The sequence below is a fragment of the Pristiophorus japonicus genome, chromosome 15 (assembly GCF_044704955.1).
Source record: "Pristiophorus japonicus isolate sPriJap1 chromosome 15, sPriJap1.hap1, whole genome shotgun sequence".
Taxonomy (NCBI): domain Eukaryota; kingdom Metazoa; phylum Chordata; class Chondrichthyes; family Pristiophoridae; genus Pristiophorus; species Pristiophorus japonicus.
The window spans coordinates 96,592,981-96,609,387 of NC_091991.1; the positions used below are offsets into that span (position 1 = coordinate 96,592,981).

At 45.1% G+C, this 16,407-nt stretch overlaps 1 protein-coding gene across 1 annotated transcript in view; it reads left to right on the forward strand.

Annotated features, from left to right (window-relative positions):
- Positions 1 to 1,286: 1,286 nt before the first annotated feature.
- The window catches only part of ccdc77 (coiled-coil domain containing 77), an 88,157-nt gene continuing 73,036 nt past the window's right edge, over positions 1,287 to 16,407 (forward strand). The window contains exons 1-2 of the mRNA XM_070900730.1: positions 1,287 to 1,443; positions 1,753 to 1,969. Of these exons, the coding sequence (XP_070756831.1) occupies positions 1,343 to 1,443; positions 1,753 to 1,969 (318 nt within the window). The 5' untranslated portion in view covers positions 1,287 to 1,342. The remainder of the gene's footprint in view (positions 1,444 to 1,752; positions 1,970 to 16,407) is intronic.

A 16,407-nucleotide genomic window follows, 5' to 3' on the forward strand; every position in this document is an offset into this window, starting at 1 on the left:
TTGAGGAGACTAGACCAATATTTCCTAGAGTTTTGAAAAATGAGAGGTGATCTAATTGAAACATATAAAGGCCCGAATTTGCAGTGGGTAATAATGGCGAACTTACAGCGTTCGCTGTTATCACCCCTTTGAAATGACTGACCGCAATTTCAGGATGCAACGCATAGTCGGCAATCAGTGAAACTGATGAAAACTTGGGCTTTTTCGTAATAATATCGCTGTTAATTACCCCATTAAATGTTCGGCCTTGTTGGTTTAGGTGTAACAGCATATTTACTGCTAAATGTTATGGCCCTGAAGATTTAATTTTAAGTTATGAAGTGTCAAGTTTCTTCAGTATGATAAAAATAAATTTTTAATTAAACTTTAAAAAAAAATTGTAACTTTTTTTTCAAAAGATTGTTCATGATATGTCAGGTTTCACCTTATCACCATGTAAGAGCCCCAATCTTTGTTTTGATCTCTCTAACAGTTTTAAAAAGTCAGGATAAAAGCAGATTCTCATTTCCTGGTTCCCTGTCTGTAAGAATTCTACAATGTGATTGACTACTTAGACAGCTTGTTGACATCACTGCAGATCGCCCTGGGGAATCACCACTATAGAGCGCTGAAATCACTTATGTGTCAAAAAAGCAAACTTCTTGTCAGAGATCATGAGATCTCTGTGGACAGCTTTCTTAGGGACGAGCGGTGAATGTCTTTACTTCGCCACTGACCACAAATTTCAGATGATTATTGTTACAGTGCTTGTCAAGGTAGATGCAGGGAGGATGTTTTCCCTGGCTGGAGAGTCTAGAATCAGGGGTCACAGTCTCAGAATAAGGGGTCAGCCATTTCGGAATGAAATGAGGAGGAATTTATTCACTCAAAAGAGTTGTGAATCTTTGGAATTTTCTACACCAGCGGGCTATGGAGGCTCAGTCGTTGAGTATATTCAAGACAGAGAGTGATAAATTTTTGCATATTAAGGGAATCAAGGGATATGGGGATAGTGCAGGAAAGTGGAGTTGAGGTAGAAGTCAGCCATGGTTTTATTGAATAGCGGAGCAGTCTCGAAGGGCCGAATGGCATGCTCCTTATGTTCTTTACACCTCCCGATCCCTTTACACCTGGTCCCCTTTACTCCCCCACTCTACCCGATACCCGACACTCGACCCTTTACTCACCTCACTCCCCGCCACCTCCCACTCGATTCTAATCCCGTCCCCCTCCTTTTAACCCCATCTCCCCACCCCCTCTCCCATGAACTTCCCCCATGCGAACTGCGCATGTCCGTGTAGCAGGCTCCGCAAACCGTTGGTGTCTCGGTCGCTGATTGGCTACATTCTCTCCGGAGAAGCCAATGGGTATTGAGCGCGCGGGCAGAGCGCGAGCTGGCGGCTGTGGCTGTGCGGAGAGAGACAGACGGACACGGATGGAGAGCTGCGAGCGGCGCCGCGACAGGTGAGCTCGCCCTCTCCCCCTCCCCCTCCCCCTCCTGGCGCTCTCCTTGCCCCCCCTCCCCCTCCTGGCGCTCTCCTTGCCCCCTCTTCTCCCCCCTCCCCCTCCTTGCCCCCCCTCTCCTCGCCCCCCTATCCTCCCCCTCCTGGCGCTCTCCTTGCCCCCCCTCTTCCTCCCCGCCCCCCTGCCAGAGCTCTCTTTCCCCCCAGAGCTTTCCCCCCCGGCCTTCCCCCCACCCCCTTTCCGTGCTGTGTACTTCTATGATTATATGCCAATAACCATTTGGGGAAATGCTTTCTTTTTGCATTGTAGATCAGCCATGGGCCGTAATTCATCCCATTCAGCCAAAGGACAGATTCCCAGAAATGATGGTTCTCCACCCATTCCATCAGTAAATGAACGTCTGGCTTTTCTCCGTCCTTCTCGGGAGCTGCTGGAGTATTACCGTAAAAAGATTGCAGAATTTGATGAAGAGCACGAAAACCTCCTGAGAAGACTGGAGAACTACAAGGCCACGTATGAAGAACAGGTGAATCTCAGCAAGCACAGTCAAGTTGTGGCAGTCACAGGTCAACAGTTACTGATGGCTAATATGTATGAAAAATCTGCCAGCCCAGTGGGAGCATTATTGGAAGGAAAGGCGTATCTACTTCAAAATTGGCAGATAAGTATTCTGTACTTATCTGTAAACCACCTTGAATGGCTCCCCAATCGCCTAAATTGGAAAGCACCTTCCATTGCAGAATTACATGTTATACGTGTGTCTGTCTCTAGGTCTGATTCCTGGGCTGTGCCTGTCTCTAGGTCTGATTCCTGGGCTGTGCTGTTAAATGACTTCAAAATAGCTGGGCTAGTAAAGGGATAGAATCAGATGGGGTTTCTGTTTTGGTTGTCCTTGGGATGCTGCTGTAAAGTCTCTCTGTGCAAGCTTAGTGAGAAGTGAATTGGGCTCAGGTGTCAACAGCCTGCCACTGCTAGCCTGTGAGCTATCTGAAGGTTGATGGCGCCCATGGGACAATGCCTTCAGGCGAGGAGAAAAATGGAAGTAGGAGTCAGTAGCGTTGCCTGTCTGGCTGTGGAGCCAGGCTAGAAATGCGTGGCAGTTACAACCTGGAAACAAGCCATTTGGCTCAACCAGTCCCATTACACAAGCAAATCGTTCTTAAACACATTTACCCACCCTGCTCCCATCTTGTCCTTCACCTCTCCACACCTATCCAATCTAATCCTGAATCTTAACGGTTTCTGCCTTGCCCACTGATCCTGCAAGTGAATTCCATAGCCTCACAACTCTCCAACAAGATAACAAGAAGCTGCAAGAATGCAAGACAAACTTTTCTATTTCCACTAACTTAAGATCCAGGAGACACTGGCTTAAGGTTGGGGTACTTTAGATGTAAGTAACCTGTACGGAGTGGGTTATGTGTGTGTGGAATGGACTGTCCAGCAAGGCAACGGTGGCATGTCATGTGGAGCACTAAGAGAATTAGATAGGTTTTTGAGAGAGTGGATGGTTTTGAGGGGAATGAATCCTTTGGAGAAGCCAGATGGATTGCAGCCTTTTCGCGTTCTGTATTTTCCTAGGTTCAAGTCAATCCTGAATGTCTGGAAAGGGAGGTTACCTTGTTGGTTGATAAATTCTAAATCCGAACACCTAAATGTGGTAGTATCAATGCTATAAGGTATCTGGAAATTATTGGGAACAGGGAAATAAAGTTGTACAGGTAATTGTATCCTGTGAGTCACCATGGTACACAACTCACAAAAACACACAGCTTGGGCACAGCGTGTCAGTTTGGCTTGGTTCGGAACACTCCTGTCTTTTTAGCAGAAGATTGTGGAATAGAACACATATGCAGAATTTAATACATAACCTCGGCTGTACTGTGCAGTACCTATGGAACGCTCCACTGTCCTCTTTCAGATGAGACATTAAAACCAAGGCCCGATCTGTCCAGGTAGATGTCTGAGATTTTGTGGCACTATTCTGAGCAGAGAGTTCTGCCCTGGCCAAGATTTCATCGCTCAATTATCATCCAACACAGTTCCTATGGACTGGAGGGTAGCTAATGTAACACCACTTTTTAAGAAAGGGAGAGAGAAAACGGGGAATTTTTGACCGGTTAGCCTGACATCAGTAGTGGGGAAAATGTTGGAATCAATTATTAAAGATGAAATAGCAGCGCATTTGGAAAGCAGTGACCGGATCGGTCCAAGTCAGCGTGGATTTATGAAAGGGAAGTCATGCTTGACAAATCTTCGAGAATTTTTTGAGGATGTTACTAGCAGAGTGGACAAGGGAGAACCAGTGGATGTGGTGTATTTGGACTTTCAAAAGGCTTTTGACAAGGTCCCACAAGAGATTGGTGTGCAAAATTAAAGCACATGGTATTGGGGGTATGTACTGACGTGGATAGAGAACTGGTTGGCAGAAAGAAAGCAGAGAGTCGGGATAAACGGGTCCCTTTCAGAATGGCAGGTAGAGACTAGTGGGGTGCCGCAGGGCTCAGTGCTGGGACTCCAGCTCTTTACAATCTACATTAATGATTTGGATGAAGGAATTGAGTGTAATATCTCCAAGTTTGCAGATGACACTAAGCTGGGTGGTGGTGTGAGCTGTGAGGAGGATGCTAAGAGCCTACAGGGTGACTTGGACAGGTTAGGTGAGTGGGCAAATGCATGGCAGATGCAGTATAATGTGGATAAATGTGAGGTTATCCACTTTGGTGGCAAAAACACGAAGACAGAATATTATCTGAATGGCGGCAGATTAGGAAAAGGGGAGGTGCAACGAGACCTGAGTGTCATGGTACATCAGTCATTGAAAGTTAGCATGCAAGTACAGCAGGCAGTGAAGAAGGCAAATGTCATGTTGGCCTTCGTAGCTCGGGGATTTGAGTATAGGAGCAGGGAGGTCTTACTGCAGTTGTACAGGGCCTTGGTGAGGCCTCACCTGGAATATTGTATTCAGTTTTGGTCTCCTAATCTGAGGAAGGACATTCTTGCTATTGAAGGAGTGCAGCCAAGGTTCCCAGACTGATTCCCAGGATGGCAGGACTGACATGAGGAGAGACTGGAGTTTAGAAGGATGAGAGGGGATCTCATAGAAACTTAGAAAATTCTGACGGGACTGGAGAGGTTAGATGCAGGAAGAATGTTCCTGATGTTGGGGAAATCCAGAACCAGGGGACACAGTCTAAGGATAATGGGTAAGCCATTTAGGACCGAGATGAGGAGAAACTTCTTCACTGAATTGTTAACCTGTGGAATTCCCTACCGCAGAGAGTTGTTGATGCCAGTTCGTTGGATATATTCAAGAGGGATATCCCTTACGGCTAAAGGGATCAAGGGGTATGGAGAGAAAGCAGGAAAGGGGTACTGAGGAATGATCAGCCATGATCTTATTGAATGGTGGTGCAGGCTCGAAGGGCCGAATGGCCTACTCCTGCACCGCTTTTCTATGTGCCGTTATTGCAGCAGCTAGCTCCCTCATGGCATCTGCCATCGTTTGCGCACCCTCTGAAATGCCCGACCTCAGTTCCCGTTTCAGTGCTGATATTTCTCCCGACAGTGTCGCTACCTCATCATGCACGCCACTGATGGTCGCCACGAGTGAGCTTGTAAGGGCATTGGTCTCCTCACCCAATGACATAACCTTATTAACATCTGATGAAGGCTGCATCTCAGGAGAGACTCGTCGGCTTCTCCTTCCCCTCGCCATGGGTCTGACTAGTGGCACCCCTCCAGTGCGAGGCGCAGGCTGGGACGGTGGGGCACTGGGTGTTCCAACATGCATTTCACCACTGCCACTGGGACTTGCAACCTCGGAAGGTGTGAAACCATGGAATGTCGCCACAGAGCTCTTGGAGGTTTCTGGCAGTGTGATGCCCTGTACTGTGGACTGATCCATATCACGATCAGCATTCTCCCGTGAACACATTTCCATGGATCCCTCTTTCCCCCCCCCCCCCCCCCCCCCTCACCTACCTTGGTCTGGAGCACATGCATCTGGATCTTCTGGTGGATCTTCAGCTTGTTCAGGATTGTCATCGTCTTCTGGTGATGGAGAGTGACACAGTTAATTCAGAAACTAGGGTCCTGAACTTAAGGAAAGGTAACTTCGACGGTATGAGGCGTGAATTGGCTGGAATAGACTGGCAAAGGATACTTAAAGGGTTGATGGTGGATAAGCAATGGCAAACATTTAAAGATCCCATGGATGAACTTCAACAATTTTACATCCCTGTCTGGAGTAAAAATAAAACTGGGAAGATGGCTCAACCGTGGCTAACAAGGGAAATTAAGGATAGTGTTAAAACCAAGGAAGAGGCATATAAATTGGCTTGAAAAAGTAACAAACCTGAGGACTGGGAGAAATTTAGAATTCAACAGAGGAGGACGAAGGATTTAATTAAGAGGGGGAAAATAGAGTACATAAAAACTGACTGCAAAAGCTTCTATAAATATGTGAAGAGAAAAAGATTAGTGAAGACAAATGTAGGTCCCTTGCAGTCGGATTCAGGTGAATTTATAATGGGGAACAAAGAAATGGCAGACCAATTGAACAAATACTTTAGTTCTGTCTTCACGAAGAAAGACACAAATAATCTACCGAATGTACTAGATGACAGTGGGTCTAGTGAGAAGGAGGAACTGTAGGATATCCTTATTGGGCGGGAAATTGTGTTCGGGAAATTGATGGGATTGAAGGCCGATAAATCCCCGCGGCCTGATAGTCTGCATCCCAGAGTACTTAGTGGATGCATTGGTGATCATTTACCAACAGTCTATCGACTCTGGATCAGTTTCTATGGACTGGAGGGTAGCTAATGTAACACCACTTTTTAAAAAAGAAGGGAGAGAAAACGGGTAGTTATAGACCGGTTAGCCTGACATCAGTAGTGGGGAAAATGTTGGAATCAATTATTAAAGATGAAATAGCAGCGCATTTGGGAAGCAGTGACAGGATTGGTCCAAGTCAGCATGGATTTAAGAAAGGAAAATCATGCTTGACGAATCTTCTGAGGAATTATTTGAGGATGGAACTAGCCGAGTGGACAAGGGAGAATCAGTGGATGTGGTGTATTTGGACTTTCAAAAGGCCTTTGACAAGGTCCCACATAAGAGATTGGTGTGCAAAATCAAAGCGCATAGTATTGGGGGTAATGTACTGACGTGAATAGAGAACTGGTTGGCAGACAGGAAGCAGAGAGTCGGGATAAACGGGTCCTTTTCAGAATGGCAGGCAGTGAGTAGTGGAGTGCCGCAGGGCTCAGTGCTGGGACCCCAGCTCTTTACAATATACATTAATGATTTAGATGAAGGAATTGAGTGTAATATCTCCAAGTTTGCAGATGATACTAAACTGGGTCGCAGTGAGAGCTGTGAGGAGGATGCTAAGAGGCTGCAGGGTGACTTGGACAGGTTAGGTGAGTGGGCAAATGCATGGCAGATGCAGTATATTGTGGATAAATGTGAGGTTATCCACTTTGGTGTCAAAAACAGGAAGGCAGAATATTATCTGAATGGTGACAGATTAGGAACAGGGGAGGTGCAACGAGACCTGGATGTCATGGTACATCAGTCATTGAAAGTTGGCATGCAGGTACAGCAGGTGATGAAGGCAAATGGTATGTTGGCCTTCATAGCGAAAGGAATTGAATATAGGAGCAGGGAGATCTTACTGCAGTTGTATAGAGCCTTGGTGAGGCCACACCTTGAATATTGTGTTCAATTTTGGTCACCTAATCTGAGGAAGGATGTTCTTGCTATTGAGGGAGTGCAGCGAGGGTTCACCAGACTGATTCTGGGGTGGCAGGACTGACATATGAAGAAAGACTGGATTGACTAGGCTGATATTCACTGGAATTTAGAAGAATGAGAGGGGATCTCATAGAAACATACAAAATTCTGATGGGATTGGACAGGTTAGATGCAGGAAGAATGTTCCTGATGTTGGGGAAGTCCAGAACCAGGTGTTACAGTCTAAGGATAAGGGGTAAGCCATTTAGGACTGAGATGAGGAGAAACTTGTTCACTGGAATTCTCTACCACAGAAAGTTATTAAGGCCAGTTCATTGGATATATTCAAGAGGGAGTTAGATATGGCCCTTTGGCCAAAGGGTTCAACGGGTATGGAGAGAAAGCAGGAAAGGGGTACTGAGGGAATGATCAGCCATGATCTTATTGAATAGTGTGTAGGCTCGAAGGGCCGAATGGCCTACTCCTGCACCTATTTTCTATATCTATATCTATGTCTAATAAGTGGCCTCCCATTTAAAACTGAAATGAGGAGGAATTTCTTCTCTGAGGGTTGTGAATCTGTGTAATCAGAGAGCTGTGGAAGCTGGGACATTGAATAAATTTAAGATAGAAATAGACAGTTTCTTAAACGATAAGGGGTTATGGGAACGGGCGGGAAAGTGGAGCTGAGTCCATGATCAGATCAGCCATGATCTTATTGAATGGCGGAGCAGGCTCGAGGAGCTGTATGGCCTACTCCTGTTCCTATTTCTTATGTCAGTATCCTGGGCTTGGCACATGGCACATGATGTGCATTCGAAGTGACTGAGGTGCCCTGCCATGACTGTTGTGAATAGATTACTAACTAAACTTCAATTTAACCCACTGACCTAATTTAGAGAGAAAAAAAGACAAAAAATTACTCAAACTTAACAAGAACCACAGAGATACTAAACAGAGAAACTACATAGTAGATATCTAGATACTTAACTTAAAAGTCCTCCTCTTGCGTTTGATGTGAGAAACTGCCTTTCTCCTCTCCACCGATTCCTAGTATCACCAAATTCGTCCATTCTGCGTGCTATCCAATCCGAGTGCGATTTACCCAGTTCTGTCTCCAAGCTATTGACTTGGATGAAGGGATGTATTCGAGTTTGCTGCCGATACAAAGCTAGTGGGAAAGCAAGCTGTGAGGGGGATACTAAGAGCCTGTAAAGGGATATAGACAGGCTAAGTGAGTGGGCAATAAGATTGTAGATGGAGTATCATGTGGGGAAATGTGAGGTTATTCACTTTGGTAAGAAGAATAGAAAAACAGAATAATTTTATAAATGGCGAAAAACTATTAAATGTTAGTGTTCAGAGAGATTTAGGTGTCCTTGTACAAGAAACACAGTTAGCATGCAGACACAGCAAGCAATTAGAAAGGCAAGTGGCATGTTGGCCTTTATTGTCAGAGGGTTGGAGTCTTAAGAGTAAGGCAGTCTCACTGCAATTGTATAGGGCCTTGGTGAGACTACACCTGGAGTACTGCACACAGTTTTGGTCTCCTTGTCCAAGGAAGGATATAATTGCCTTGGAGACGGTGCAACAAAGGTTTACTCGATTGATCCCTGGTGGTATTTAAAATATACTCACTCTTGATGGTCTGCAAACGTCTGTCTATCTTTCATCCGGGTGCGTCCTACCAGACGACTCCATTTGATGTGGAGTATGACAAAGACACTCAACACAGGCCTATTGTGGAGAAAAGAATTGTTTAATTGCTTGATCAAGGGAGACACGGTCTGCACCAGTTCCTTAACCAGCTTTCCCAACCGTTCTCGTCGAACACTTCAGGAGCTGCTTCTTTTATACAGAATTCTTTGCAAAATCATCATTTACATTATCATTGGTCAGTCTTTCTACCGCGTGACAATTGTTTTTCGCTTTGTTTAATTTCAACTTTGTTAATTGTTTCACATCCTCCTTGGGTATGAACATATGTATCCTGCCTCCTGCCACTAACAGGAATTTATTTCTAAGTTCTGAATACAACAGGAAGCCACTTCCTGGGCCTACGACCTTAGCTCTGAATAACGGGAACTGTACCATTGTCCGACAGTTGCACCTGCTAATTCTTCCACATCAGCAAATTGTGTTTTTGCCTTCCGAATCTAAAACGTGTTTAACTCTTTAAATCCCGCTTCAGTCCCCACTTTGGTTACATGATTATTCTATTAACCCACCGTGACCAATTCTTTTACCTTTATTCGTGTGTCTTCCGCCCCGATTTTGTTGATCAGGCGATAGTATTGGGACACTCATGACTCATATCAGGTATTCATGTTGGTTTGGTTCGTCTTCCCTGTTATCTTTCGTATTTCTGAGCGGCTTTTACCAGCGCTTTCATCATTCTCGTCCTACATGTAAAGCACCTTTCAAACAGTAACATGAGTATAACCAACATCTGCACTATCACTAATACACGTGACATAATTTTTATCCAAGGGTGTACATGAACATTAAGTCCAAAATCCCATCGTTGTGTAGACCAGGGTTTATTGGCCAGCACTTCCTTTGTGTCCTTTTGCAGCTCAACAATCTTTTTCATCAGGATGATTTATTTTTGTCGTTGTTCATGGACACTCTTCTCTAACCCTGTCTGTTCCTCACTTCGTTTGGGAATAGGTTTTCCCTGAGGCTCTTCCAAGCCCGTGTATCCTGCCTTTATAGTGTCTACCACCATTCCACTTTTAATTCTGGGTATATAATATGTCCCTGAATATTAACCTCTTCTCTGGTCATGAAGCAAAAGTTGGTGGTTGTGATAGGGCAGTGCGTTACTCCTCCCACAGTCATGTTAGTGGCTGTGGTGCTGACATACCATTGCCCGTTACTTCGTGGTGCTGCTGTTGTCTCGAAATCCAGCATCAGCGGGGTTATGCTCAGGACACATCCTTCTGTGCGGCTGTATCCACAGTCATCCTGATCAAATTTGGGATGTTCTCGGCACAAAACAACCTGGTTATTCTTATAACAGTCGTTAATGCATACACCCTTGGTATCATCTCCCTTAATGTATTGGTGCAGCTTGTGGTATTTGACCCGTGTTTGGTCTCTTATTTCTCCTATATTGTCAACTTTATACAGGAGGTTTCCCTTGGTCACATCATATTGTGGAATTGACAGTACAAATCTGATTATATTCTGATGACCAGTTACACATTTAGTTTTAGGAACCCATGCATGGCTGTTTCGCCTGATTTCACAGGCGTCTGTTTCCCTTTTTCTCAAGGTCCATTCCCTGAATACATCATTGGTTATCCAATCTGGGTCCTTCCCATTTTGTAGCTGTCCTAAGTTATGTTCTACTATACTTATCATCCATGCTCCATACCCAGCATATACCGTGGCGTTTCGTCCACTTTCGCTGTTATGCTTTTGGTTCGCGTTTATTAAATTAATTGTCTTGGCATGATCCCTTGGTGTGTGGGCCAGTTGTAACAATTCTCGTTCAGCCCCATCTCCCAATTGGGCCTGCATTTTCTCATTATCATTTCCCCTTTCCAGCAACCCTCGACAGAGCGGACCCTATGAGGTACTGATTGGGTGAGTGTGTCAGCCTGCTCTTCTACCATCTGGAGATCTATAGCGTTTCCTGTGGCTACGCCCGCCGCATATCCCGCATCCCTCATTTCTAATATCTCCTTTTTTTGTCTAACCTTCCCTTTTAATGTGATAAACCTCAGGGTCTAAGACTCGGGTCCATCTAAGGCCCGAAGTGTCAGATTTTTATACATGCTTATTGTTTTTGACCCACAGGAACTGGGGATCATTAGATCGGTCAAATTTAGAAATATCGTGATTATCTTCTGACGTATTCCAAAGTGTATTTTTTTCCTTCGTGTATTTCATTACTAATCCTCCTTTGGCCCCCTTTGTTATGTGAGGGCATCTTGGAGTTCTCCTCATACACAGAAACATCGTTCCCCCTCCTGTATGATTGTCACAACTTGTACTTCCCTCTGGGGCGGGTGATGGGCTACTAGTTTCTTCCTTGTCCTTGTAGAATTATGAGGGCGGTGGTGATCACGTTTATAGACATTCTGTTAATGAAGTACATCCTGGATATTCCAGGCTTTTAGTTAGATACTTACCATTTCTACTTCTACCGGATTGTTTGCACCGTTTCTCCAGGCATGTGACCTTTTCCAGGTCCATTTTATTATGGCAAGTACCCCTAGTATTGCAAATATTAATCCTAGTCCCCCGAAAAGTCCATCTATCAATGCATCCCTCCACTCCTTATATTCTTTCAGCTGGGACCAATGTTTCCATTGGCCCCCACCTTTCATATATACGCATGCACACATGTCTCCGCTAATCAGTACCTCATAGGGTCCGCTCTGTTGAGGGGAGAATCCAGATTTTTCTGGTAACACCCTAACCATTACCCTTGCCCCCACCTCGGGTACTACCGCCGGGGGTTTTGTTCCTTTATTCTCGTCTTCCTCTTCCTGTTTATCTCGCACTTCCTGTCGCATACCTTTCAACTGCCTACTCAGTTCCATCGCATACTTCCTAATTGTATCGCGTAAAGGTCCTAACTCCTCCTGTAACTATTCCCTCGGGGAGTAGCATTGCTTGTCCAGTCATTATTGCGTAAGGGGTGAGTCCTCTTGTGCGGTTCGGTGTAGCACGCGGTCTCATCAATATGGTAGGCAGGAGTTCCGGCCATGCCTGTCCGGTTCCCTGGATTGCTTTACTCAATGAGGTTTTGAGGGTTCTATTCATTCTTTTTACCATTCCTGAACTCTGGGGATGGTAGGGGATGTGGAATTTCTGCTTAGTGTTCAGTATTTTACAAGTTTACTTCATTACCTTTCCTGTGAAATGAGTCCCTTGGTCTGAGTCTATCTGAATGGGAATACCCCATCTAGGAATTACCTCTTCCGCTAGTATATGGGCTACCGTGGTTGAGGTGCAATTGTGGGTGGCGAATGCTTCCACCCACCTTGTAAACTGGTCATTAATCACCAAGCAGTACTTCCTTCCCCTGGAGTTTATTAGGGGCCCAATAAAATCAATCTCTATGTTCTCCCATGGTCCCCGTGGGCGAGGTTGTGCACCATCTTTATTTTCCCAGATTATGTTGGGCGCACGTAACAGTGCTGACAATGTTTATAGAAAATAGAAAGTAGGTGCAGGAGCAGGCCATTTGGCTCTTTGAGCCTGCACCACCATTCAATAAGATCATGGCTGATCATTCAACTTCAGTACCCCATTCCTGCTTTCTCTCCATACCCCTTGATCCCTTTAGCCGTAAGGGCCCTATCTAACTCCCTTTTGAATATATCTAACGACCTGGCCTCAACAACTCTGTGGTAGAGAATTCCACAGGTTCACAATTCTGAGTGAAGAAGTTTCTCCTCATCTTGATCCTAAATGGCTTACCTCTTATCTTTAGACTGTGACCCCTGGTTCTGGACTGCCCCAACATCGGGAACATTCTTCCTGCGTCTAATCTGTCCAATCCCATCAAAATTTTGTATGTTTCTATGAGATCCCCTCTCATTCTTCTAAATTCCAGTGAATATAAGCCTAGTCGATCCAGTCTTTCATATGTCAGTCCTGCCATCCCGGGAATCAGTCTGGTGAACCTTCGCTGCACTCCCTCAAAAGCAAGAATGTCCTTCCACAGATTAGGAGACCAAAACTGTACACAATACTCAAGGTGTGGCCTCACCAAGGCCCTGTCCAACTGCAGCAAGACCTCCCTGCTCCTTTATTCAAATCCTCTCGCTATGAAGGCCAACATGCCATTTGCCTTCACCGCCTGCTGTACCTGCATGCCAACTTTCAATGACTGATGTACCATGACACCCAGATCTCGTTGCACCTCCCTTTTTACTAATCTGTCACCATTCAGATAATATTCTGCCTTCCTGTTTTTACCACCAAAGTGGATAACCTCACATTTATCCACATTATACTGCATCTGCCATGTATTTGTCCACTCAACTAACCTGTCTAAGTCACCCTGCAGCCTCTTAGCATCCTCCTCGCAGCTCACACCGCCACCCAGCTTGGTGTCATCTGCAAAATTGAAGACATTACATTCAATTCCTTCGTCTAAATCATTAATATATATTGAAGGAGCGGAGGTGGGGAGGGACGGGCGAGGAGCGGAAAGAGGGAGGGATGGATGAAGAGCGGAGGGAGGGAGGGATGGGCGAGGGACGAGGAGCAGACCGGGACGAGGAGCGGAGGTGGGGAGGAGAGGACGGGCGAGGCACAGAGGAGCGGAGAGGTTGGAGCCCAGAGGCGGAGCCACGTGGACAGACCAAGGGAAGGCGCAGCACGAGCCAATAGCAAGGCTGTGAGATGGTGAGGCTCACATTGCGGACTATGAATTCCACGTAGAGAGGGGTCCTGTGGGAAGGAGGACAGTGGGAGTATGTTTGAGTTTGTGTGTATGTATTGACACATGCAGCAGAGCTGGTCTCCAGTCGTCTTGGGTAATCCTTGCTACTAGCAACGTTGCGCCCAATTCCCGACCACCACCAATCCCGTGCGATATTGGATATCATGGCGTTACGCTCGGCATGGTTAATGCCGTGGTGTAACTCCATGATCATTTGCTGAAAGCAGGAAGGGGCCAACACCTTTCCGTCCTTTCTCCACACGGAGTTTATACCAGGTGATCCTCCCTTTCCCATTCTGCTCTTTCTTCCTCGTTCGTATCTGCGTGCAGTTTAACTATGTTTATACCCTCCTCTGTGGTAATGTTACAGACTGATTCTATCTATGTCTTCGGATGTGGTCATTTCTCGGGCGGCATTGTCCGCAGCCTCATTTCCACGCTGTATTTTGTCCACTACTCGTTGATGGGCCTTTACCTTTATCACTGTTGCTTTAGCTGGTTTGCTGGCTGCTTCTAATAGTAACTTATACGTTCATCGTGTTTGATGGCCTCGCTGTCAGAGGTACAAACCCTCTCCTTCCCCATGCTACCATGTAGTCATGTACTACCCCAAAGGCATACCTGCTGTCTATATATACATATATATTCACTGTCTTTCCCTCTGCCAGTAATAAGGCTTCCGTCAGTGCGGTTAATTCTACTTCTTGGGCCGAAAGGCCTCCGTCCAACACTCCCTGCATCATTACCTCAAGATGCTGGTTTAATACCGCCCATCCCGTACGTGGGTGGCTGTCGACGTACCTTCGGGATCCGTCCACATACAATGTGAGGTCAGGGTTTTCGAGAGCTACCTCACTGACATTCCCTGGGGAATCTTCCCATTCTAATGTGTTACACTCGTGGGGCTCCCCGCTAGTGAGGATTCCTTCTGCCGAGTTTTCCCCGGTGTCTCTATCTTTACTGATTCATCGTGGGGCAATAAAACGGCTTCACACTTCGTTCGGCAGACATTGGAGACGGCCCGGAGCTTTCTAGTATTTAACGTTTCTACCAGAGTGTGTTTGGTGCGTAGGACAATTTCGCCTGTCATCATGACAGGTTCACTGACCTTGACTACTCATGTGGCGCGGTCTAGTGCAGCCACGCATCTGGACAAGCCCGCGATTGTTGGGTTGAATAGTAAGCTATGGGTCTCATTCTGTACCCGTGCATTTCTGTCTCTCATCAGAGAAAATGGTATTTTAAGATGTTTGTTTCCAAACTTTTAGTTTTTTTTAAACTGTTTATTATTATTTCTTTTACAAAGGTTTCCAAATCCAAGATTTTCCAATACAACCAAAATGTTTATCAAGAAGAATATCTCAAAATCCCAATTCAAATACTGCACTGCAAATCTTTTCATTTAAATCTTTTACTGAACTAGAAGCTTTCACGTCATTTAAAATAAGATTGTACACAAAGGAAATGAGGGCGGAACTTCCCCAGCCTCAAGCCTCAAGAAATTCACGCAGGCTTTTTTAAAAAAAAAATGACATTACACTCTCCCTTCTCCTTTTCTTTTTTTCACTCAGACTAAAATTATTATCTTTCAACCCAATGTAATCAATGATTACATGTTTTTTTTTACGCAAGTAATTGGGTGTCTCGGACTGCAATAACCAAATTGAAAAGACAACACTTTGTTTACGATTCTAATTGATTTAAACTGAGCCACACATTTTTAATTGAAGTTTTATCTTTTGTTAAACAAACCCATCCTTTGTACATTTCCTAGCTCTGTAATTGATCATTAAATTAGAAACACAGATGTGGATTTATTTTGAAGTGTCATTCAATTCTAGGTACACAATTCAACTTCTTCACATTTTCTTAAACTTCCCACATCTAGGACAACACTACAAAGGTTAAAAACGTTCAGCTCACTGCCCAGAAAAGTGGCTGGAGCTAAAACAAAGATAAAGCTGCACTATTTGTATTTTAAAAGGCCAGCTTTCAGACAACTGGAAAATTCATTAACCCCCACCTCAAATATTCTACAGTCAAGAAAACTTCCACGCAACCACTTTAATTCAACAAAGCTTATCTTTCTCTTCCTCGGCACAAAAGCTGAAGCTTATGTGTCGGTGTTATATTCTTCTTGCATCTACTCACTCTATCTCCTACTCTTAATTTGCGCAATTCCTCTAATTGAGACCTGGCCATGGCCTTATATTGCAAACATTGACTGACCACGATCAAACTTGTTTTGGCCATCTGTTTATTTGCCTTTCTCCCACCATAATTTTTGTTTTGCGGGGTCGTCTTTGGGATCCCATCCGTCAATTAACATAGTAACTATCAATTTTTTTATAGTCGTCGGCAAAATACCTACTCAGCAAACCTCCGGGCCCCGAACATTTATCTTTGCACGCCATCTATTTTTGCTACATCTACCCCTCTCAGTTCGTTGTCCCCGTTAACCTGGTTTCCTCGAACCTAGGGTCTGCAATTACAAACATACTAAGCCGATCCTACTTTGATAATTACTAATGTGACCTCTTTACTATCCTCAAGTCTTTTACACCATCACAGACCTTTCTCACAAGTTCAGACACTCCAGGCGACCGACACGTTTGGCGGCAGATTCCATGGGATTTATGAGTGGTATTTAAAATATACTCACTCTTGATGGTCTGCAAATGTCCGTCTATCTTTCGCCCGGGTGCGTCCTGCCAGACGACTCCATTTGATGTGGAGTATGTCAAAGACACTCAACACGGGCCTGTTGTGGAGAAAAGAATTGTTTAATTGCTTGATCAAGGGAGACACGGTCTACACCA